This window comes from Neopsephotus bourkii, unplaced genomic scaffold (assembly GCF_033783945.1).
Source record: "Neopsephotus bourkii isolate Nb327-2 ecotype Australia unplaced genomic scaffold, CSIRO-AGI_Nbou_v1 NB_234, whole genome shotgun sequence".
Taxonomy (NCBI): domain Eukaryota; kingdom Metazoa; phylum Chordata; class Aves; order Psittaciformes; family Psittacidae; genus Neopsephotus; species Neopsephotus bourkii.
The window spans coordinates 17,799,485-17,823,177 of record NW_026900744.1 but is presented as its reverse complement, the minus strand read 5'-3'; the positions used below and the strand labels follow the sequence as shown (position 1 = coordinate 17,823,177).

Here is a 23,693-nt window from a genome sequence, read left to right as displayed (position 1 = left end):
GTGAAACATGCCTGTAAGAAGCTAACAGAGCCTGTGCATATGCTGTGCTGAAAAGATTTACCAGTTAACATATTGCATCATTTTTTCCACCACAGCCACCTCCAAACAAGCTACCACAGACTAATTAAGTGCTGCAGGGTATGTTTCCACAGCTGCTGAAACCAGTTTAAGGTTAGGGTTGATGGCAGGTCCCATGTGCTCTCTTAAGTTTGATCTCTAAGTGAGCTGGTTCATGGAGCTAAACAAGAAACTAATTCGGTTGCAAGACAGTCAATAGCATTTCACCCATTAAGTGTCTAAACTGGTCCACAGGAAGCTCAGATGAGCTTCATCAGAAGCAGCAGCACACAGGACATGACCACCCAGCATGGCAGGGGATACATAGCTGTTGTTGGCAAGAACTGAGCTGTCACGCTGGCTCTACCACAATCAACCCCCCACTAGTATTTAGCACTGTAAACATAGCTTCTAATGCTCAGAAGTCTAAGAACAGCAATTAAAAACTGCTGAATTTTTTAGTATTTGCCATTACAATTGGATCTACCAACAATATTTAAAAATACCACAGAACTTTAAAACTACCAACACCAAACATGATGGATGCTTCCTAAAATGCTAGAACTGCATCACAACACAACTATACTAACATACAGAGGACTGTCCATACAACACACTTTGTGCTTTATTACAACAGCTGGAGATACTCAATGGCAGCTCTGAGGTTCTGAATTCAGCTTTGATCCAACACCAATGGGAATAAAAGGTACTACTACCATACTTGAGTGCCTTCACAGATCAAAGGTGATCACAAATTTGCAAAAATGCTTTTGGGAAGCAAAGTGTTATGTATGTAGAGACCATAACTTGTTGAATACAGGTTATTAACTCAGCCTCAGCGCAGCCTGTATCAGCATGACACACACCATCAGAGCCACACTGTATCTTACCTGGATACTATGCTAGAACCATTGTAGAGGTCACTCGCATAAGACAGTGTTGCCAGAGGTCGGACAGAGTTGTAGCGCGTGAACTTGGAGAGACACTCCTGAAACTCATCCAGCTGGCTTGTGGTTCTGCTGTCATCTAGGGACAAGCAGCAGCATCAGGGAGGACAGAAACAAAGAAGATAAACTCAGCAGCAAACAAACAAAAAAAAGGAAATAAATCAAGAAGTAGTCTTCACGTGACACTATCTCTGCTTGTTGTCTGCGGTCAAAACTACGTTTGCTCTCACCTCTAGCATTCCCTTAAGGCAACATGATTTTTCAGAGCACAAATTAAAGTCTTCCTACTGCAATGTTGGGTGAACTTACTGTGCTGAGAATCTGCCTAGAGATTACAAATGCAGCTTTCCTGGTAAGCTCATTTATTTTATGCAAATTCAGAGCCCATGAGCCACATTGCTATTAACAGAAAAAAATCTTTACACATATCAAAATACACTGTCTATGTGTATATAAAACATGTCCAATTTTTTTACGGAGGTGAAAATATATTACTTTCCCTATACTTCTGTTACAATATGCCTACATTTGATGTCAGTTACATTCAAAATACTTTTACTAAAACATATTTCTCTTGTTACTCCAAAAGCAACAAAGCTAAGGGAGTTGTTTCCGGTCTGGAGAAGGAAGACAAGCATGAAACTAGAAGCCTCTCTGTACTGTAAGTTTTGTGAAAATTATGACCTTCAGCAGACAAGGTGAAACTGAGCCAGCTTGAATAGTGATGATAAATATTCTGTGGGAAACTGAACAGCTTACTACAAAAGTTAAAACAAAACAGCAGTGTAGATAAAGTCATTCCTTGTTTTCCTCAGAAGTCCCAACTTTTCTCAGTATAAACAGAATTTGTATTTAATGGCTTATTTAAACCATTTTAAAATTATTATAGTGACACCACATGGGCAAGTCAGGGATCCCACTAAGATCATGGATCTGTAGTCAAGCACTGGGTAGAGCCTTCAAGCTTTGTAATAACCCCCTAAATTTGCAGCAATTTTCCCTGTCCTCCTCTAATGCTCCCACCCTCACTTCGTCATTTTTGCACCAGTGAAATGTACGGAAAACTACAGTTATTGCTGTTCTCCCAGCACTAACACAGAAGACCTTGGTTTACAGGTAGTGCACACCTCATCTCCTCTTAAACTACAGTATCTACTGCAGCAGCATAGAAACTACACATACAACTCACACAGCTGAGATAAAATTCCACCCACCAGTTACGCTATTCTTAATCCACTTTCTTATTAGCAGCATGAGGAAATGACAAAAATTCCCCTACTATAAAGTTTTGGAAATATAGAGGTGAAAAAAAGGAAGAAGTTGATTTATAAAGGCAAAATAGATCTGTGATTTCTTGGGGAAAAACAGAATAATCACTTTTTGCACCCTGGTAATTCCTTGCCATGAGAAATTATGTGTCTCTATACTTGTAAGGCATTCTGAAGTGTCCCTTTTATGCTACTTAATATTTGATCGTACAAAGGAACAGTGGAGGCCAGTAATTATCACGTTTAAGGGTAAAAACATATGTTACCCTTGTCAGACATATCAAAAGGGGCAAAATGAACAAAGTGCTACTCAAAATGAGAATCATCAGCACCTGACCACTACAGGAAACAGCTCAAAAAAAAAAAAAAAGCACATCAGTCAGTGTTTTTCAAAGATGGTTTTCTCTTTCAACACCAGGATAGGAACAAATAACTGCTACTCTTTCATTTCCCCATTTCAGGATCAAGCACACAGTCCTCCTATTATTTATTCTGTATCTATGCCTGGAAAACAATGTTACTTCTCAAGATATTTTCCTGTCAAAGTGCAAGGTCATTTCATAATTAAGAGTTATATTTTGTCTCCATTCCCTACTAGAACAGTCACAGGAACTTCATGTGAAAAGCTTTAAATCAACATCAAATCCTGCTTAAATTAAATTTAAAATGTGTCAAAAAGTAGGAATGACTTAAGAGAAGAGAGCTTAAGTATCAGAGGTTATCCCTGATTTAGGAAATAACCTGCATTTGCAAATCCTCTGCTCCTGGTGCAGCTGACACAGATGAATACACAAAACAGTTTTACTGCATTTATATTTACAGTTCCAATTATGAAGATAGATGTCTTTTACAAGGGAATGCTGGGAAGAACCCCATTTGTTACCCTTGCTTAATAAGTATTATTTTAACATAAACAATTATACATCACCAAAATAGCACAGCATGAAAACATCTCAGTGTAAAGTACTGTATTCTATAAAGCATTTGTTGGCACTTCAAAGGAAGCTGGCTGGTCACATCCAACCAGCTTCTCCAATCTTGGAGCTACTATAGCACCCTCCCCACATGCTGCATTCCCTCTTAGAATCATTTTAATGTGCATGATGAGGCCAACTTTTTTATAGTAATAATAATAAAAAAAACCCAATTAAAAAAACAAAACCAAAAACCAAACAAGACTCACATGAAAACCCAAGGCTCACTTTTATTTATTTAAAGTGAATAAAACAAGCTAAATTTGTAGAGATGAAAAAAAAATCAGGGAATTCTACGCTAGCTCTCTCACTGTTCTATGTGTCCTGGAAGGTTGGTCCTTGGCTTGCAAGGCTAGAAGCACAGATACTCCACTGCAGCAACATCTGCCTTATTCCCCCTTGTCCCTACTGGGTTTCTTCCACCTACTGGGGGCTGGCTGCTCTTTGTTCCTTGCTCTCCACATTGGCTGGAACTCCATGCTGCAAATATCCTGCCTGTCACAGCCCTTTGCCTGAAGCTTTTTTCCCCAAAGCTCATTTCTTCCCCAAAGGGGCCGCAGAGCAACCCTCCTCACCCTCAAGAGACGAATTAATTTGACCCAGTTGTTTCTTAAGAAAATCCTGCCGTGTAATTAAGAACCATCCATCCACTAGGTAACAATGACTCTAGCTGCTGTCATGCTGTAACTCAATTATGAATGAGACAATCCAGGCAATTGTGAAAACGGCTTCTAATTCCACAAAACAAGCCTTAAATCTAAGGTGTGTCCCATGGGACCACAATGCTACTGCACACTCAGCTGTTATATTCCAAGTCATTTGTTAACCAAGACTCAATCTAGACAACATAGAGAACAACCTTCAAGTGTCCTTTGGCATGCTAAATACAGGAGAATGTACCAATTCATGTTCATAACTCTGTAGTATTTCAATAGCAGTGTTTTTTAACTGCTGTGTTTACACCACTATAGAAAGACAACCCAACCACTGCTTTCAAACATTTGCATCCTCAGAATGAGCATCAATGAAACAGTTTATTGTGGGTTATGCCCTCCGCAGTATAGGATGTCAAAAGCAAAACATGCGTCCCTCTAAAGTGACAGGATTACATTTTCTAAATTTAGCAACTTCAAAGACAGGTTAAGAAAAGCAAGACTGGATGATTTGAGTAACACATAAATATGCATAGCAACATTCCCATGCATACAAGAAGAGAAAGCTGCTCTTTCAAAAGCAAGTCTTTTCTGAGGACTGGGTAACGTAAGAGGTAACTGATGTCAGAAGTTGAACACATGCAAGAGGAACTCACCTGAGACACGTGTCATCCTGGTAGAAAAATAGCACTGTTCTAGGTCCTCAAAATGAGCTGTGAGACGCTTGCGCCGTGAGGCCAGCGTGCTGTTATACCATGGCTGCTTTTTGGTCTGAATGGAGGAGAGAAAACACTTCAGAAAGGTAAAGCCAGGCCTAGGTTTCAATAGATTTTACTAAATTATAAGCAATTTACACATTATATATGAAGGATTAGAAGTGTAAAAATAAATTAAGATCTTGCCATATCAACAGTTATTCTTACAGTCCTATGTTGCACCCTTTAATTTGACAAACAAGAAAGAGCTGCTTTTAAACAGTTCTTGTAGCTTGAACCTTTGCAAATTTACTGCCTGTGGCCTTAACATGCAAGACACAGCAGCAACCCTTGGGGAGTCACATCTTGCATTTATACAATCAGACATCAGAGGCCAAAGATACCAGGCTTTTGGCTTCATAAATCAGACTGTACAACAAATACTTCCTAGATCCCTATCAGACAGCTCATTAAAAAGGTGTTTATTTTAAATAGCTACTGAATTCTTTTGAAGCAACTCAGTAACTCTCCATAAAGCTAAGCAAATAAGGATAGAAGTAGAAGACACCATGAAGTTCAAAGGCTAATTGAAAAGAAGTCCATGAAACTCATCTGTAAAGCCATTTTCCAACCTATTCCAGCAGTGAGAGGTAGAAGCGAAGGACTGAAACTACAAACAAACCAGAAAATAAGAGTACTTCTTGTTTTAATCACTAGTAAGGAAAAGAAGCAAATTCCTCTATTACAAGAATCATGAGGAGTACCTTACTTTAAGAAGCATCACATTTTGTATACTCAAAGCTAACGGGTAAATTTTGAAAGATGAAGGAGATGGTGGTTCTCAAATGGACAACAGCCCTGACCACATATAAGGCCTGTAATGCCACTCAGTGGCACAATCAAAATTCACTCTGTGTACACTCCCCCTCAATCCACACAGAAGAACAGACTGCCCTCACTATAGCCATCAAGCAATTCAGCAAGAACAAACTAAGCTTACAGCCCTCTCAAATTCTGCTTATACCTTTACAAACAGTATTTAACATTTTAGGGGAAAAAACAAACCCCAAGCAATGAAACCTGCAGGTGCCACTTCCGGCGTGAGGCCCTTGGCTATACACTGACATCATGACTTACACTTGCACATTGACAGCGCCTATGGTCTATGCGGCTTGCTTCATCTCAAAAACAATCCAATTTCAACATACAATTTAGAATGCTGGACTCCTACATCAACACCTTTTAACCACAACGTTCTAAAATTTCATTGCTTTAAGAAATGCTTATATGAACACTTATTCCTATTAATTTTTTGCACCAGCCTACAAAGGGTCCAGCATCTCTCATCCCATCAGGAGTGATTAGGGTTCAAGACAACTTCAAGCATCCCTTGCAGTCACTTCAGTATCAAGACAAGCCACCTTCAACATGATGAGCAACATAACCCAAGCTTGAGTCTGATCCGCAGATATGCCCAATCCACATCAAGATGGAATCAATCATGGTAAGTATTTGCCTGCTGTGTGATTACCTGCTGGGTCTCCAGAGAAAGATAGCCCCTGTCTCAAGCTGGCACATGGCAACCCAGCTGTGCTGGGAATCAGTCTGCAATAGCCCACTGTCATCATATTCTCCACAGCTAAGCATTTTAAACTGCTCATATTTTATCAAAACATACATTCAGTTTCTATGGCTCCTGCTCCCTTGCTACTTGTTAAGCAATGCTGGGAAACAGGGGAAAAGAGAAAACATACCCAAGCAATTTGTATTCAACTGCTAAAATGACTACGGTTGTCCTAGTTGCGGACATTAGTTCAGACTGCTCTGTTATCCACACTGATTTTACTGTCTGAACTTTATCAGGTGCTCTAAAGAGCTCAACAACTGTGGAAAAGCTTCATAGCTACACACAAGCTCTTTATTTCTAGCAAAGAAAGGTACTGCCCCAAATACTGCCTGCAGAATTCCCCAAGCCTAAGCGACTTGCCCACTATTTACTTTGGAAGGTCTGCTTCTGGAAGAAAACTGTCCTGTAGCTTTGCAGGATATAAACTCTTCCCTAAGAACAAGTTTGTGAGCAATACACAAAGTTACTGACAAGGCAAGCTACGCGGTCCATCCAAGTATAGCAGTAATGCCCAACCTATGATTTTTGCTGCCATGACTGACAATTAGAAAAAAGCACAATTGAATTTGTATTCTTAGAAATATTTTTATGATAAAGTCTTTCTGAAAAGAGACTACCCTTGAATGATGTGTTTAAATTTAAGAGTTCTTTCAACTCCTCATCCAAACACATATTAAATTCAAAAATTTGTACTAGAGTGCAAATCTTGCACTCTTGAGGACAAAAAATTGAATTTGAAGACAAAAGATTATTCTCATAAAATAAGGCTGTCATACAGAATGACTAGAAAGTCTAGGTTTATTGTTTTGTGTGCCTACCAGCAGCATAGCTATGCTATTCCTTTCGTCTTTGAAACAGAAAGGTACCAAGACAAGTAGTGTCACTGGAAAACAAACACCCTGTACCGTATGAGAGTCCTGAACATAAAATCTCCACCTGCATTTTACCTGCCCTCTGAAGTGAGGTAGTTCTTTTCAAGCAAAACCCCCCCAAGACCAGAGCAGCAGGAGCAAGCACTTTCCCCACAGACTAGTAGATGTAATTTTCTAATTACCAATTAGTTACACAGCTGCAAACACCAAAACTCACATGCACACATACATGCATATCAGCCCAAAATTCAGGTGTTTATTCCTTTACATCAGCTACTCCTTCAAATAAGACCAAAACCTATTTCTACCTGTCATGTTAATTTACCCTTTTGACTGCCTTTAAATTTACTAATTTGATACTGCTGTGTACCATGGATGGTCCACCACCACCAGAGAACACCAAAAGCACCAGCTGGCACATAACCAACAGTGCAGGTGTCCAAATCAAAACTGTTTAACCTTTTTGAAACAGAGCTATATATCAGTGACATCTTCCCAGCCCAGATGAATCACTCCGAGCTTCAAAACTACAGCAGTGCTGTTTGGTATTCAGCAGGCTCCGCGATCAGTTGGTTTGGAGGCTGCCTGCCAGACAGCTTCACTGTCTATACAACTTTTTACCTTCTATGTGAATTTATAATAGTTTGTAAAGCACTAGTGAGGACAAACTGCAAAATGAGTGTGTATTTGGAGAATGAGCGTTTCTTTTTTGAAGTTCAAGTTGGACCCAAAGCTATTTAACTCAATGCAAAGAGTCAGGGATTTACCTTCCTTCCTAAAAGCTGTCCACTTGGGAAAAGAGCTGGAGAAAAGAAAAAAAAAAGAAAAAATTCCCTCTACCAGCTTTGGGAATAAAGTTGGATGTCTGAATATATTACAACAGATTTATTTCATGGCATCAGTGTAGACAATCATGCACAGTCATTCCTTCAGCTGTAGTCTTGCCTTCAGTCTGCCCATATAACCAGTTAAAAGCCTTTGCAAGAGTTGAGTTGACCAGTACCCTGCAGATTTGTGCCTAAGCTCTGACATTTGTGCCTAAGCTCCACGTTCACTCTCTCAGCCCCCGTGTGCAGAGACACATATATTACCTTACCTGAGAACTGCCACTGAAGCCTGGAGGCTGGCTATACTCCGTGGAGTCAATAATACTACTGCAAAACCAAAAGAAATAGTCTGTTTAAATCACTGTACAACCATCCTTCGTATTTTTTAAACCTGTTTTCTATTTCCCCTTTATATCCTGCAGCATACTTGCCTTTGAAAACCATTTTACAGACAGGGAACTCAAGGTTACTTTTTTGTTTTGGGGTTTGGGAGGGATTTTTTAATTCAGGGATCTCCTAGAGCAGAATGCTGCCACACACAGTTATGTGTAGTGCAATCATATAATTCCTAAATAGAATGCAAAAGCATACCTTTTGTATTAATTATGCTGGATAAGACATTCTGAAAAATAACATGCCACCATTGCTTTTCAGTTCCTTTAAAAAAGTTTAATGCCATGACATATGAAACAGCACTGTGAAGAGAAAAGCTAGAGGAAGCATCTTAAAACAGACGCTAGTATTCCAGACATCTCTGAAGACACACAAAGGACACAAGTAATGAAATACAGAAATTAACTACAGAAATACAGACAGCCAGGACTTCCATTATTAGAAAATGCTACACCATATAGAGGTACATAGTGTCTATAATGACACAACACACCTTAAATCACTGTTTTCAAAACACAGCACACATATGCAATTCAAGAGATTTAACTTTAAAAACTGCAAAAGGATCTACTGCTACAAGCAGAAGACAAGTGGTTCAGAATTCTTGCACATATGTACAAAATATTTAGCTCTCACAATAAGACTCCAGAGCCAGATTAAGCACCCTTATCTATCAAATTTAATATACTTTTAGGACAAATGAAGGTTAGTACACAAAACCACCACTTTATTATTTATGCAGAACATACTACAAACATCACCATGATTTATTTCTAAAAATCTTTGTAACTTACTTGCTACTTCTATGTCGTTTGGCTTGGACAGAAAGAAACTATTTGGGTTTGTTCTCAGTCTTACTTATGAGATAGCCTTAGATTTAAGCATTGCTTGGGAAAGCTGAAGGTTTCCTTAAAAAGCTGGTAGAACACTGCTGTAGGTCCTGGTTTTGTAAAATATAATTGTACCTACTGATGTTTAGTTAACAGCTACCAGCACTGATGCCTACACCTGACTCTTGGTCATAAAACACGTGGTTTGACTGAAATGCTGGCCAGAGCACCTGTAAATCTAGAAGGATGAAAAATGTTACTAGCACTGAAATATTTCCCTGAGCATTTTAAAGCTCCCCTGGAGGTGGAGGGAAGTAGAAACAGAAGATGAGAGATTATTTTTAAAATCTCATTAGTGGTTAACTTGCAAGATGTGATTGACTGAGCTTCTGTCACAGGCAAGACAAAAGCTGCAAACCGAGAAAATCTGAGGAATAAAAATCATTATTTGCTGCGAGCTATTGCAAGGGAGAAAACAGCAGAGCTGTCCAGGGACAATGAACTTTAATTTAGAATCTGGCCACATGAAATAATGAAACACATACAGCAGATCCTGCTAGGAACAGCATGAATAACACGCTCAGCTGGAAAGCAATGAAAAAGTACTCTACTTCAAGACAGGTACAGTGGCAATTAACAGCAAACAAACTCATAGCACCTGGTCTCATTTTGCTGCAGGTTCTCTGGTGATGTAAAGCCTTTGAGAATGCAGACATAACCTCCCTAACCAGAATACAAATAACCTTCCTAACTAGAATACAAATTCAAAGTAATTTCTGTGAGGTGACAGTAGCTGAGTTGACTGTCACATGCATGAATGTTTTTCCTTTTAAAAACAGGCAGCAAATAATCAGAAAATTACAAAAGTGCCCTCTAAATTCTTTGTAAAAAGCTGCAATATTAGGTTCAATTAGGAAATTCAGCTACACTAACACGACATATTTAAAAACCTTCAACAACAACACAGCAACCTGCAGACTATAAACCTCATTGGTTGTACCCTTACAGGGCTGGGCACTAGTAATTACAATAAATGGAGGGGAAGATCAGGATTTCAATAACTGAATTAGAGTTACCAAGCAACTAATTCTTACATCAGAATCTTTCCCCAGAAACTCCTATTACAGTGACAGTTCATTATTGCTATGACTCCTGCACATCTGCTCACCAAGAAGTTGCTTATTTGTATCTCCTGCTTGCAGTACTTACTGGTAGCAAAAATAGCACATGTGCCTGTTCAGAAAAAGCCTACACAGAACTATTTGTTCTTTTCCCTTATTCTTCCCCTCTTGTTCTGTATTAGTATACAAACCCAGCAAACTGCAACACTGTAAACAAGTGCTGCACTATTACCCAATGCAATATTTCACCATACCCTGTACAACAGAAAACACATGTCTTTTGAAGCCAAGAATGTATTGAACGTGATAGGCATGCATGGTTTTTTTGCTAAAGAACTTCTGAAGGAAGATGGAGGAGATACAGCAATATCACATTTTGAAGATGTTAGGAGTGTGGGGGGGAAAAAGCTACAAACAACGAAAAGAAACAGAGAATTAGTGAAACAAGCCTGTGATTTAGAGGAAGTAGATGAATAAGGGCAAGTCACCAGAGACCAGATAAAACTGAATTCCAAAGAAGCCTATTTTAAACTTTCAAAGGCTAAAGAGATTTTCTTCATCTCAGCACATGTATGTGATAACCTTTTGCTATAAGACACATGAGTAAGATTTTATACAATTTTATTTAATTAGCAGGTTGTTATGCATATTAACAAGTTATATTCCAATTTAAACATACCATTTTAATTCACTGACAAATAAAATGGTCTCTGCAAGTTTAGTAACATTTTAACATGGAAGTAAAACTATGACAAACTGTATTTGTATTTCATTCTTAGCAGTTCACTGCATCTCTAAAGTGCACTTTAGAGATTAAATATTACAGCAGAGCTGAAAAAAAAAAAATCAGCATATTTTAAAGCTCCTCTTCATTGTTTTGCAGCATTCTTTCCAAGGAGGAATCAAAGTTACAATTTTTGATACACTCCCCAAAACTTACTTTTAAAGTTGAAAAGAAAATGAATTTCAAGGGGTAGACCCTTCTGGAGTTTTCTGGTAATTCAAAGCAATGCAATTACTTGAATTACACAAAAATCCTGTCAGGATAGGGCAATGAAAGAAGTTAACGAGTCCAGTAACAACTGATGCCTGTTCAAACACTTCCTTCACATAATTTTATCTTTAAGCACTTAAGACTACTTCTCAATGCAGGAACAGCACTGGGAAACAGAAAAAGGGTCTTCTCAAGCCAAGAGAAAAAGGCGACCCCTAGAAAATCCCTAAATATCCTACTATATTACACCCCTGGCATGTTGTACCAGAGGAAAACCTCAGAAGTTCAAGACCCAGCTGAGATGGAGCCAGACAAGCCTTAAGATGATCAGGCAGGAAATAGAGCCTATGGTCCTTGCATCTGCCATGGTCTAACTCACCACTATCTCCCAGCAGGCCTCAAGCAAATCACAAATCCGAAGTCAAAATATTTTGGACACTACATTACACCTTCAAAATGAAGAACTGAGAATATTTAATGTCCAAGGGTTAACAAAACAGGCATAAAGTAACAAGAAATTCTCAGTAGACTGAAAACAGTGTAGGTTTTGCACAGCAGATTTGTTTCTCCCAACTCTTTCACCAAAATTATTGGGCCTAAAGCGTTATCACAGCCAATAAAGTTCTTGGGGAGCCTGTTTGTTATTTTGGCTCAAGTAATAGAGATACCTTTCTACTCATAAACACAATCTTCTGTTAAAAAAAAAGAAAAAAAAAAGAAAAAGGAAAGAATTCTAGCCCTGAAGGTGTTTAACATGTAACAAATTCAGCCCAACCAGCACTCAAGCTTTCCCCAAGCACCAGTACCATGAAACAAACAACAAGCAATCTATTTAAAAGCCAATAACCAGGAAACTAATAGAACCTGACAAGAAACTCATCAGTCTCACAAAACTGCTTCTTGGCAAGACAGCAATAACCCACACCAAAAACCACACCTGTACCCCAAAAAATAGTGAATTGCTGAATAGCAAACACTGCTCCTGTCCTTTCTCTCAGGGCTGTATTTCTTTCTTCACAGAAATACGAGAGATTGTGGTCTCGGTGTTCAGAAATAGCATCTTGTGAGAAATCCCACCCAGTATTGCTAGGCTCCTTACCAAAGTATCTAAATCTCTGTAGTGGAAGAAATCTGACCATTTTCTCTTACTTCTGGGCTATCAGGTTAGAGCTGCTAACTGCAGAGAAGGTAACAGTATAATTTTGTAACAGAAGTCAACAGCTTAGAGAACTCTACTAAGAGACAGAAGATCACTTAATGACATAACTTATCCCTGTGAAAATTAAGACCTTTCTTAAGCCAAGAACTGCATGATGTTCAGAAAAGGTAGCATGTATTTAACAGTAACGTTTCTTCCCATAGAGCAAAGACTTACGATCCAAGTTCCCTAATCCATGCTACATTTATAACCATGTGGTTTAGAAGAGACTTTGTCCAGACTCAGATGGCTTTTTCTTCACTGCTTTGCTCACAGCAAGTTTATACAATCAAAAAGAGAACAAGAAAATATTGTACAACATTCAAAAAACAGTTCTGCTTGTGCTTTGGCAATGGCACAGAGAGGACTAGCAAGTACAGTGCAACATGTACAGCTGGAAATCCAAGTTCTGAGTTGCAAGCTCCATACCTGTGTGAAGGTGAGGGAGCCTCAAACTGTGGCACCGTACTGTCCTCGCTGACTGGGGAGTACAAGCCACTCATCTCCTGAAACAGAAAGTCATGTTACAGCAAAGCTGACAGAACATGAACAGTAGGCACTGTCTTATATTCAGTATTCACATGATTTTTGTTTTTCCAAGCAGATGACTGACTGTATCTACTTTTATTCAACATGCACCTAGAAGTCTTTATTGTAGCTGAAGAAACATTGGGGTTTGATCCCCCCACCTTCTCATTGCAACCACATTTCTGAAATCTTACAACTACAGTGCTTTTTGCCCCAGAAGAGGCAGTTCTGGAGCTTATTGAGTTACCATCCAATTGTCTCTAACCCAGCACCTCCCTTAACCATGGCAGAACAAGCAAGCTGTAACTACATTTTTGAGATACGTGAAAATGTATCTAATAGCCTGCATAGCTGGAAAGTAATGCTGGGTATAGGTCATGGCAAGAGCAGCTACAAGATGACAGGACAAAGGTGGTATCATGGATGATACCAGACTTAAAAGAAGATCTATCAGTCTTCTGTGAGGCAAGTACAAAAGAAATAAACTTTGTACATAAACTTGGCTTTGCACTGCCAGACTAAGTCACTGTTGTGTACCCAGTATGAGACTACCTTTCATCTGTTTGAGAAATGGAAGCTATGCAGGATGCTGCAGCTCATTAGCTGGGGGAGGGGGGAGCAAAACTGTTCCAAGACATTACTGGTGCTTTTCAGATTCCCACCAGGTGCCCATTAGGTTTTAGGTAGAAAGCAGGATATTTGTGACAAGACAGATCCCAGGCTTTAAAGGTCAGAACCAAGGTCACTATCACACACCAGAAACATTCCCCAGGTGCAGTCCATTGAAGTGCCTGATTAAAAAGCATAAAAGCAGACAGCTAGATATTCTTTGAGGGATCCCACAGCTTCAGGGATAACTTCTCTTAGACCTGAAGACCTATTTTACCAGTCTCAAGGAAACACACCAAGATGTATTTTTCTCCTCAAGAGCTGAGAAACATTTAGGGAAATAGGTCTGAAAAATGCTATCTACCAACATACAACTGGCATAGCTATCAGCTAAAGGGAAGATCCTCCAGTTGTCAGTTCTATTGGTATTTTGATAATTCATCAGCAGGCAAATAAACTGGAAGTGAAGAAACCTAAGAGGCTTTTGGGCAGTGGCTGGGAGCCTCTGCTGACTGCTTGAGACAAGCAAGAAGAGAGAAGCAGACCTCCAAACTGATACCAAGAAGCTTTAAAGGAATGCTATTTTCAGAGGCGGCAGTTTGATGCATTCCAAACATCAGTTTCCTACTCTTAAATCAAAACACTAGGATGATTAAAGGACCAAGGAGGAATTTAGACTCAATAAGGACAGAAGAACAGAGCTGATGGGTTTACAATGATGGCGGCATGTAAAGAGTTGTAGTCAATGGCTCCATGTCCAGGTGGAGACCAGTAATGAGAGGTGTCCCTCAGAGACTGGCATTGGGACCAGTCTTGCTCAACATCTGATATGGATAGTGGGATTGAATGCTCTCTCAGCAAGTTTGCTGATGACACCAAGCTGTGTGGGTCAGTTGATACACTGGAGGGAAGGAATGCCATCCAGAGGGACCTTGACACGCTTGGGAGCTCGGCTGATGCCAACATCATGAAGTTCAACCATGACAAGTGCAAGGTCCTACACCCGGGTCAGAACAACCCCAGGCACAGCTACAGGCTGGGCAGAGAAGAGATTCAGCGCAGCCCTGCGGAGAAGGACTTGGGGGTGCTGGTCAATGAGAAAATGAACATAAGCCAGCTGCAGTGTGCGCTCGCAGCCTAGAAAGCCAACCGTATCCTGGGCTGCATCAAAAGCAGCGTGACCAGCAGGTCAAAGGAGGTGATCCTGCCCCTCTACTTTGCTCTCCTGAGACTTCAGTTCTGGTGTCCTCAACATAACAAGAACATGGAACGGTTGGAACAAGTCCAGAAGAGGGCCACGAGGATGATCAGGGGACTGGAGCACCTCCTGTATGAAGGCAGGCTGAGAAAGTTGGGGCTGTTCAGCCTAGAGAAGAGAAGGCTGCGTGGAGACCTCATAGCAGCCTTCCAGTATCTGAAGGGGGCCTATAAGGATGTTGGAAAGGGACTCTTCATTAGGGTCTGTAGTGACAGGACATGGGGGAATGGGTTCAAACTTAAGCCGGGGAAGTTCAGATTGGATATAAGGAGGAAGCTCTTTACTGTAAGGGTGGTGAGGCACTGGAATGGGCTGCCCAAGGAAGTTGTGAACGCTCCATCCCTGGTGGGTTGGAATTAGACGGTCTTAAGGTCCTTTCCAACCCTAACTATTCTACGATTCTGCACATACTTGGAGAATAATTCTTAGCAAAAAATCTAAAGAAATCCCCATCATTAAGGGATTAAGATAATTTTATCAGGAGGTAGGAGTCTGATTCTGGTTTCACAGGCAGCATGAACTGCTTCTGCTCCTAGCCAGTCTCTGCGTTACGGCTTTCTTGTGCACCCCTGATACTTCTCCATTTTAAGAATGGCATGCTGCTAAGATTTAAGCAGCCTGTGCAAATATATGGAACAATGAAACATACAAAAATCGTAAGTTATGGTCAATATACTGGCTGTTCACTTTTATTACTCTAAAATACTACCAACACAAAGAAATTGAAAAATACAATTATGTAAGAGTGAGGTTTCAACAAAACTCCCTCTTACCAACCTGCAGCTTGCACACATCAACTAAATGAACAAATTAAAGAATATCATCTGTTCATTTTCCCACTACTGCCTCAAATGCCATCAATTTAATACAACAGCTCCACAGCAAGTCAGACAGCTTGATGAAAATGAAAAAATGCCAGAGTCAGAACAATGTCTGGGCACCTCACCTCTACTCGTTTAATATCTTCTTCCAGAACACTTAGCTCCTTCTGGATCTGCTCCAGTTGCTGTGGATAAGAGAACACGAGAAGCCTCAATCAATCTGCACTGCACCACTACCAAGATAAATTACAGTCTTTTCAGAGAGGCACCTGAACTATCTCAACTAGCATGCTAGACAATTCAGAAGTCACTAGGCAAGAAGTTCATATGCATATGTTAACATAAATGTACACACAAGCTACATTCAAGACAAAGTTGTTATTGTGAAACAATGCAAAACAAGAACATGAGGTACTTTGTTATCAGTCACAGAGACCTGTACCATTCAAACTAATACTATTAAGCTCCTCTAACATCTTTCATGCAAAGTTAATTATAACTGGATCACAAACACTGAACATAAGAAAAAACCACCATGAAAGACAGGGATCATTTCACCCTTCAATAAAACACAAAATGTTTTGCTAAAAGGTATTAAGGGTATTTCTTTTGCTAGCAGTTAACCTGCCACTTGACAATTTAAACTTCTTGATAAAATTTTTTGATTGGCCAAACCCCCCCCAATTATGACCATCAGGAGATCTGCTCCTGGCAGCGAACAAGCACCACATGGCATTTCCTTCATAGGTGTGATACTTACCTCAGATTACACGAGAAACTCCAGTCTAGCTAACTTCAGGCTAGGCCTGAAAGAGTCAGAAGCGGACTTCCCACCTCACCAGCCAACATCCCCTTTCCCTTCTTTGTGTTACATATAACATTTTCCAGGTTTTTCAATTACTTTTCAGCCAACCTGGCTTCTCTAATCTCTACTAGCTGTGAAGCTACAGGCTTGACAATTTTTTTTCCCTAAGCAAGAACATCATTTACTTACCAGCTCTAAATCCCACTCTCATTCAGCAGAAATGTCCCATCCAAACCCCCACACAGCCTGTACCCAGCCTTGCAAGACTCAAACACATGCACTTCTGTAGTGGAGAGCTCAAAGTCTGGACTTAGGCAGGCAGAACTCTGCTCCAGTGCAAGCCTGGTTCACTAATACACACAAGCCTAATGAAAACATTGAGAACTGGCAGTCCACCTGACTCTCCTCAATTCACAGTAAAAATCTACAGACAACTATCACTATGGCCTATGCCTACAAGCTGTTAGCAAGTCCACTGAAAGCTTATTAAGCACAACACTTTACCTTACAATTTACCACGGAATATCAAACTGCCCTAAACCAAAGTTACTAGCATTGCAAGACATTATTCTTAGTAAGACATATTCCCAAGAATATTTGGCAAGCTACTCCCAAAGACTTACTCAAGTACTTAAGCTTGATCCTTTAAGCAGCAGGAAGTTTTCTTAAACAAAACCAACTTAAAACTCCACTACAAATAAGCATTACAAATATCTGTGTACTCTGCATTAGATAATCCTCCATTTTAATTTGTCCTTTCAACTTGAAAAAAAAGCTCCTGAAGACAAAGTAAAGACTGCTGGGTCCACACCTATTCCTAAAATGTCCTCTTCTTTGGAATGAGGTGATACTGTATTTATATCCTAATCTCTCTACTCTGAATGTTTCAGTTTGTATTTGAGTCAGAGAGCACACAAATTTAATGGTTTAAAACTAGATTGCCACAGATCATTTACAAACCACTACAGCATAACAGATAATTCCATTTTCACTTGCAAAACTTACAGCAAGAATAGCAGGTGGTGCTACAGCTCCAAGACTAGTGGTAAAGTGACACTTAAACAGCATGGGCCCTGCCTGAACTCAGTTCTAGCAGACAAATACCATTAGTCCCCCACTTTCATAAATCCCATTTAAAAAGTAGTTACAAAACCACTCAGAAGTTCCAAAGTTACAGAAGGAAATCAGCTATTCTACAATGCAGTGGCTCACAGCCAAACTGGACAACTAAAAAATAACTGACAGTTGCTGCCCTCACATAAACAGACCTTTTTATGGAAACTAGAGTAGAGACCTTTTCTACTGGCCAGCTTCTGTTAACTATTGCACAGAGCCAGAAGTACAAGATTTGGCCTTTCATTTACTAATTCTTTCTTCTAGTTACATTAAGGCAAGCAATTTGAACCTACCATAAAGTTACCCAAAAAAATAGCAAGTCTAAAAACTGGCAAGTGTGCTTCATGCTTATTTCAGGAAGAGTCTTCTCATACTATCAGCACCAAAAGACTTACTAAACCCCACATTGAGACATTTTTTTTCTTGTGGTAGGTTGGCTCAATTGTTCCATGGCTTAGCTTTAATCTATCAAAGATCTTAAATCAGCCCACATTCATTCCAATTAAACTTTGAAAAAATGAGACTACTAATTTATAATCACCAGCCATTGAGGGACATTTCAGGAAAGCTAAATGAATTAAGTCCTTGCAGTATATCCAGATTGATGGACCCTTAATTTGATTTGCACTATGTTGGGCACAGAAAACAAGCCAAGCCTGTCCGAGTGATGGGCAGAATCAGGCCTGTCAAACTTCAGATCAAGTCAGCAAAACCACTCAAAAGAACGCTGAAATGTATGCTAAAACAGAAGCATATACTATAAACTCTCTCCTCAGAGACAGATGCTTTCCCGGAACTGAAAAGGACAACGTGGACACAGAGAAGGCTTTAATTCAGCAGATAAACCTCTCATTTAACTCCACTGAATGAACGTTCTGCTCCACGTTATACACAAACACATACATACAAAAGAACCTCAAAATAGCCAATGTTTCTTGTAAGTTCTGGAAAGAGAATTTCTGACATTCAAGTCAAGAAGCTACCACACTAGGAAACGCAGGCTTTCATAGCTTCTTTTTTTTTTTTTTTTAAGGTAACCTTTCCGATGCAAACCCCTTGCACACCCACAAGGTAGGTCCCCCAAAACCCTCTAGTTTAAGCCTTAATCTCAGACAGGCATACAAAGAGTTCTTTAAAGACAATTCTGTGATGGATTATGTGGCTGAAGGGAAATCCCCCAGACAGAGCTGTTCAGAGACAGAGATACTTTGCCATAATACTGAATTTCCACATAAGGCTCTTGGGGTAGAGTATTAGTTTCAAGTTACATAACACTGAACACCAGGTCACAGTCAGTTTGATTTCAGTTGGATATCTACTAAAAAGCACAACTAGCTGGGCACAACACTGAAGTTTCATTTTTGGGCTTCCTGTTTTTCCTGGACTGTGGCCCCTCAGGAGTGGCTTCATCCTTTGTGTTTCACAGCAAAATGAATAATCCTGACTGGGTCTCCCGGTGCCAGGTCTAAACACTTGCAACAAACTAAAAGCTCAGCAGAGCCTCCCAGTGCCACAGATACAGCCTACAAAAATGCATGAGAGACAGAGTCACATACCCTTGACAACTATCTTCTCAATTCTAGATAAAGCACAAGCAAAGAACAGAAGTTATTTTCTACAGAAACACCATAAAATCACCAACACCATTCCACCAAGAAGCTTAAACAAAGCACCCGGATCCAAAACCCTCATGCATTCACAATATAAACCATACATGAAGATAAACAGATGAGAGTCTTACCAGAGGGAGCATCTTTTTTCCTCTGGGCACACACAGCCATTGCACCAATGAAGGACAAGGTAAAATGTACCATCTGTCCAACTAAGGAAGATAAATCAGGTCATCTCTGTAGATAACCCCTTCATTCTATCCCGCAACTTCAGCCATCCAATGTGATCTATTCCTGCTTCTTTTTCTTCCACCAACTATGGAAGAAACAAATACTAACAAACTTTAGTGTCAACTTCAGTATAAACAGTGAATTCTCTCCTAAAGGTACCCAGTGAAATAAATTTCTTCCCACAGAACTCAATACCTCAACAACTGCACAGCAAATGCGACCAATTTATCTCTCTGGAAATCAGCTGGAATTCTTGTCCATCTCTGGGCTTTCCTTCCATTATTGCTTCAGATACAGAGCTTGTCACAGCATACGCAACTACGGCAAGACAGTCATCTTCAGAATTTAGAGATTTCAGCCTTTGAAATTAATTGCAAATCTCACTCAGTCTGCCATAACACTTTACACTTTGCACAAGTGGAAAAAGGTGCAAGGTAGTTTTCAGTATGAAGACCAGAGCAGCTGAGCCTCCCCAAGTTACTTTCATTGGTGAAACATGGCATCCAAGCCTTAGACACATAAGCAGCTCATCTACAACACGTTTATCTGCAGGGAATACTTCTCTCTAATCAGTATTACCTCCAAATGGTAAATGTTGCTTTTTAACTAGGGAAGAACTAACAAAGGTTTGAAAATAACATTCTGGTTGAGTTGTTTAACACACAGAATTCCTAAGGTTAAGAGGAAGGAGATGTCTGGCTGCCAAAAAAAAAAAATAAATAAATCAAACCAAACCAAGCCAAAACAAAACAAACAAAAAACCCAAACAAAACAAAACAAAAACCCAACCAACCATACAACCACAACCAAATAACCCCACCAAAATGCCACACCACCACCACTCCCCCAAAAGAAAGAAAAAACCAAAAACAATCAAAAAGAAAAGACACCCCCCAAAACCCCCACTTTCATATCTTTAATTTCCCTCCTTTGAAGGCTTACTCGTAGGGTATGATAGAAAAGTGTCACAAGAAAAAAATCTGGGGCAGGGACCAAAGCTGCCTAAACATTTATACTACTTGCCCTCAAGTTTCATCTATCACTAAACACACTACTTAGCTCCTCCTACTTGGTTGCCCCATCTACCTCTTTGGAAAGACCTTCTCCACTGTAGTAAGGAGAACCACCTATTACACAATGATGTTTATATGATAATCTCTAGCTTGCTGCTCATAAATTAGTTGTATCCTTGACTTATTATCACTGCAGTCAGAACTCACGTCTCTCACTGAATTGCTTAGAAATGCAAAGAGATTTTAAATACCAGTTTTTTTAAGTGCAGTTGATAGGAAAAAGATTACTATAGCTATAAAATGAACCTCAGGAGTCCTGGAATGCAATCAAGACTGTATGACAACATAAGAGCATGACTGAGTTCCAGTTCTGTCACCTCCTCCTGCTTATTCATTGATTCATCCATGTGTGCATGTGCAGAACAGTAAGACTTGACAGGTGAAGGGATTAACACAAGGTAATGACATCCCTGCTTTTAATTCCCTGCAATTATCCCACATTAACTAATAACTCCTCTTATTTTTAGTATTTAACATGCTCACAATATGGAGTAAGTGAAGACAGCTGGATAGATACATGCATTTAGGATGAAAAAGAACAATGATGGTTCTGAAGTGCTGAGCAGGCATTCAGGGCCACAAGCCTGAGACATTACTTCTCTGTCCCATGATATTTAACAGGTGAAAATAGTCCCCCTGCACATTAATGACTTAATGAAGAATTATTAAAAATCCCAGAAAACACTAAAAGTGACATGAATGCATCTAGGGAACTTCATTTGTGATACTACTCTGAGCTAAGTATCTTTCAGTAAGCAGTCGTGCTACTTCACAGAAATAGCAAACACTTCATCAGGTAGCAGAGCTAACCATATTTTAGGATAAATTTTATATACAATAGATACAGTGGTGTATAACTTACTTTCTTAACATTCAAATCCTGATAAGAGAATTAGTAAAGGCCTCATTTTAAAGCAATGAATATAAAACTAAGGAGAATTTTTTTGTATTAACTGGTATTATTGGCCCTCTCACAAGGTGTTCAAGATGAAAGAACATAACCATTTAAAACCTAACAAAGTTAAACTTGCAAAAGTATTTATGTAACACAGCTAAGAGCATTAAAACTCCGGCATGAAAATTAATTTTCCCCTGAAAATAAGAAAATTGGAAACAAAACCCCAAACCAAACAAAAAAAAAAACAAAACCACAAACAAAACCAAAAACCAACAACGCCCGAAGTCAAGTATTTAATTACAGAATTTCACCTTCCAGACTCCCTGGATCCTTGATTTCAACAGAAAAGATTGCTAGATCAAAGAAAGTGGAGAGTGTGCGTTCAATTAACTGTGCACACATATGGAAAGGCACACAGCCACCCTAAGTTCACCTTACAACCAACCAACCACTCTGTATGTTCAATATACTTCTCCCCTCCAAAACTATGTTATTTTGTTGAAAAAGTATTTTCAAGCTGTGGCCATTTGCTTTCAATCTTTTTCAAAGGAAGATGATTTTTTTTCATTACTAGTACCAAGGATTTGTTGTTTATCACATTGCCATAGATAAAAAAAACCCAAGCACACAAACAAAAATACCCTGAAAAACACACACACAAAATAAATCCAACCTCACAACTTTAAAAAAAAAAAAAAAAAAGTCTTGCAAATAACTTTGCACAAAAAACATGCAGTGAACTTCAGCTTGAAAGGTCAATGTTTGGAAAGTTATGAACACACCAAAACAGGATTTCTAATAAGAAATTCTGCAGGTACTGAACCTCACATTTATCTTCTTGAGAAATTATGGAAGGACAAGAAAGAGGCATTTGTCAAAATACTTGTCTAGAGCACTATTCTGAACTCATAAGTCCACAAAGATACGGGTTTCTTCTATATAAAACCCCTCCAATGAGCTCTGACGTCACCATTTCATGAAGGCAGATTAAAAAACACTACAGAACTTGCAAGTAAAGCAAGGAAGAGTTGTCGGTGGTTAACTATATGCTTTGAACACATTATACAGGTACATTAACTCTGAGACAATACTTGCATTAACTAATCAAGTAGAAGCATAGAATAGTTAGGGTTGGAAAGGACCTTAAGATCACTTAGGTGCAACCCCCCTGCCATGGGCAGGGACACCTCACACTAAACCATGCCACCCAAGGCCTCATCCAACCTGGCCTTGAACACTGCCAGGGATGGAGCATTCACAACCTCCCTGGGCAACCCATTCCAGTGCCTCACCACCCTAACAGGAAAGAAATTCTTCCTTATATCCAATATAAACCTCTCCTGTTTAAGTTCTAACCCATTACCCCTTGTCCTGTCACTACAGTCCCTAATGAAGAGTCCCTCCCCAGTATCTCTGCAGGCCCCCTTCAGATACTGGAAGGCTGCTATGAGGCCTCCATGCAGCCTTCTCTTCTCTAGGCTGAACAGCCCCAAGTTTCTCAGCCTGTCTTCATATAGGAGGTGCTCCAGTCCCCTGACCATCCCCGTGGCCCTCCTCTGGATTTGTTCCAACAGTTCCAAGTCCTTTTTATGTTGAGGACACCAGAACTGCACACAGTACTTCAAGTGAGGTCTCACGAGAGCAGAGAAGAGTGGCAGGATCACCCAAAAAAAAATATTTCTTAAAAGAGCCTTAAAAGTACCTAGCCTCTATGTAAAAGAGTATGTTTGCAGTATGTAACAAATACAACCTGTCAAAGTAGTAAATTGAATATTTTGCAGTAAATTGAATATTCAAAGAGGCATATTAGGAAACAAAACTACCAGGACATGTTGCATTATTTTCAATATCTAAGGCAAAAATCTGAAACAAGCACTCTCAGTCACACACAAAAAAAAGGTTTTATTTATTAAGAATGGAATGTTGACATGCTGGAGGGAAGGAATGCCATCCAGAGGGACCTTGACATGTTTGGGAGGTGGGCCAGTGACAACCTCATGAAGTTCAACAAGGCCAAGTGCAATGCTCTGCATCTCAGACAGGGTAATCCCAAGCACAACTACAGGCTGGATAGAGGTTAGATTGAGAGCAGTCCTGAGCAGCACTTGGGGGTGCTGGCTGATGAGCCAGTAGTGTGTGCTCACAGTCCAGAAAGCCAACCACATCCTGGGCTGCACCAAAAGAAGCATGACAAGGGAGGAAATTCTCTCCCTCTACTCTGCTCTTTTGACAGTTCACTTTGAGTACTGCATTCAGCTCCAAGGCTCCTAACATAAGAGCCTACAAGA

At 39.8% G+C, this 23,693-nt stretch overlaps 1 protein-coding gene across 2 annotated transcripts in view; it reads right to left on the bottom strand.

Moving 5' to 3' along the window:
- COP1 (COP1 E3 ubiquitin ligase) overlaps window positions 1–23,693 on the bottom strand; it is a 133,105-nt gene that overhangs the window by 91,353 nt on the left and 18,059 nt on the right. For both annotated transcript variants that reach the window (XM_061345660.1, XM_061345661.1), the window contains exons 7-11: window positions 15,798–15,857; window positions 12,886–12,962; window positions 8,190–8,247; window positions 4,556–4,670; window positions 948–1,083 (exon numbers count right to left, since the gene is read on the bottom strand). In XM_061345660.1, the coding sequence (XP_061201644.1) occupies window positions 948–1,083; window positions 4,556–4,670; window positions 8,190–8,247; window positions 12,886–12,962; window positions 15,798–15,857 (446 nt within the window). The remainder of the gene's footprint in view (window positions 1–947; window positions 1,084–4,555; window positions 4,671–8,189; window positions 8,248–12,885; window positions 12,963–15,797; window positions 15,858–23,693) is intronic.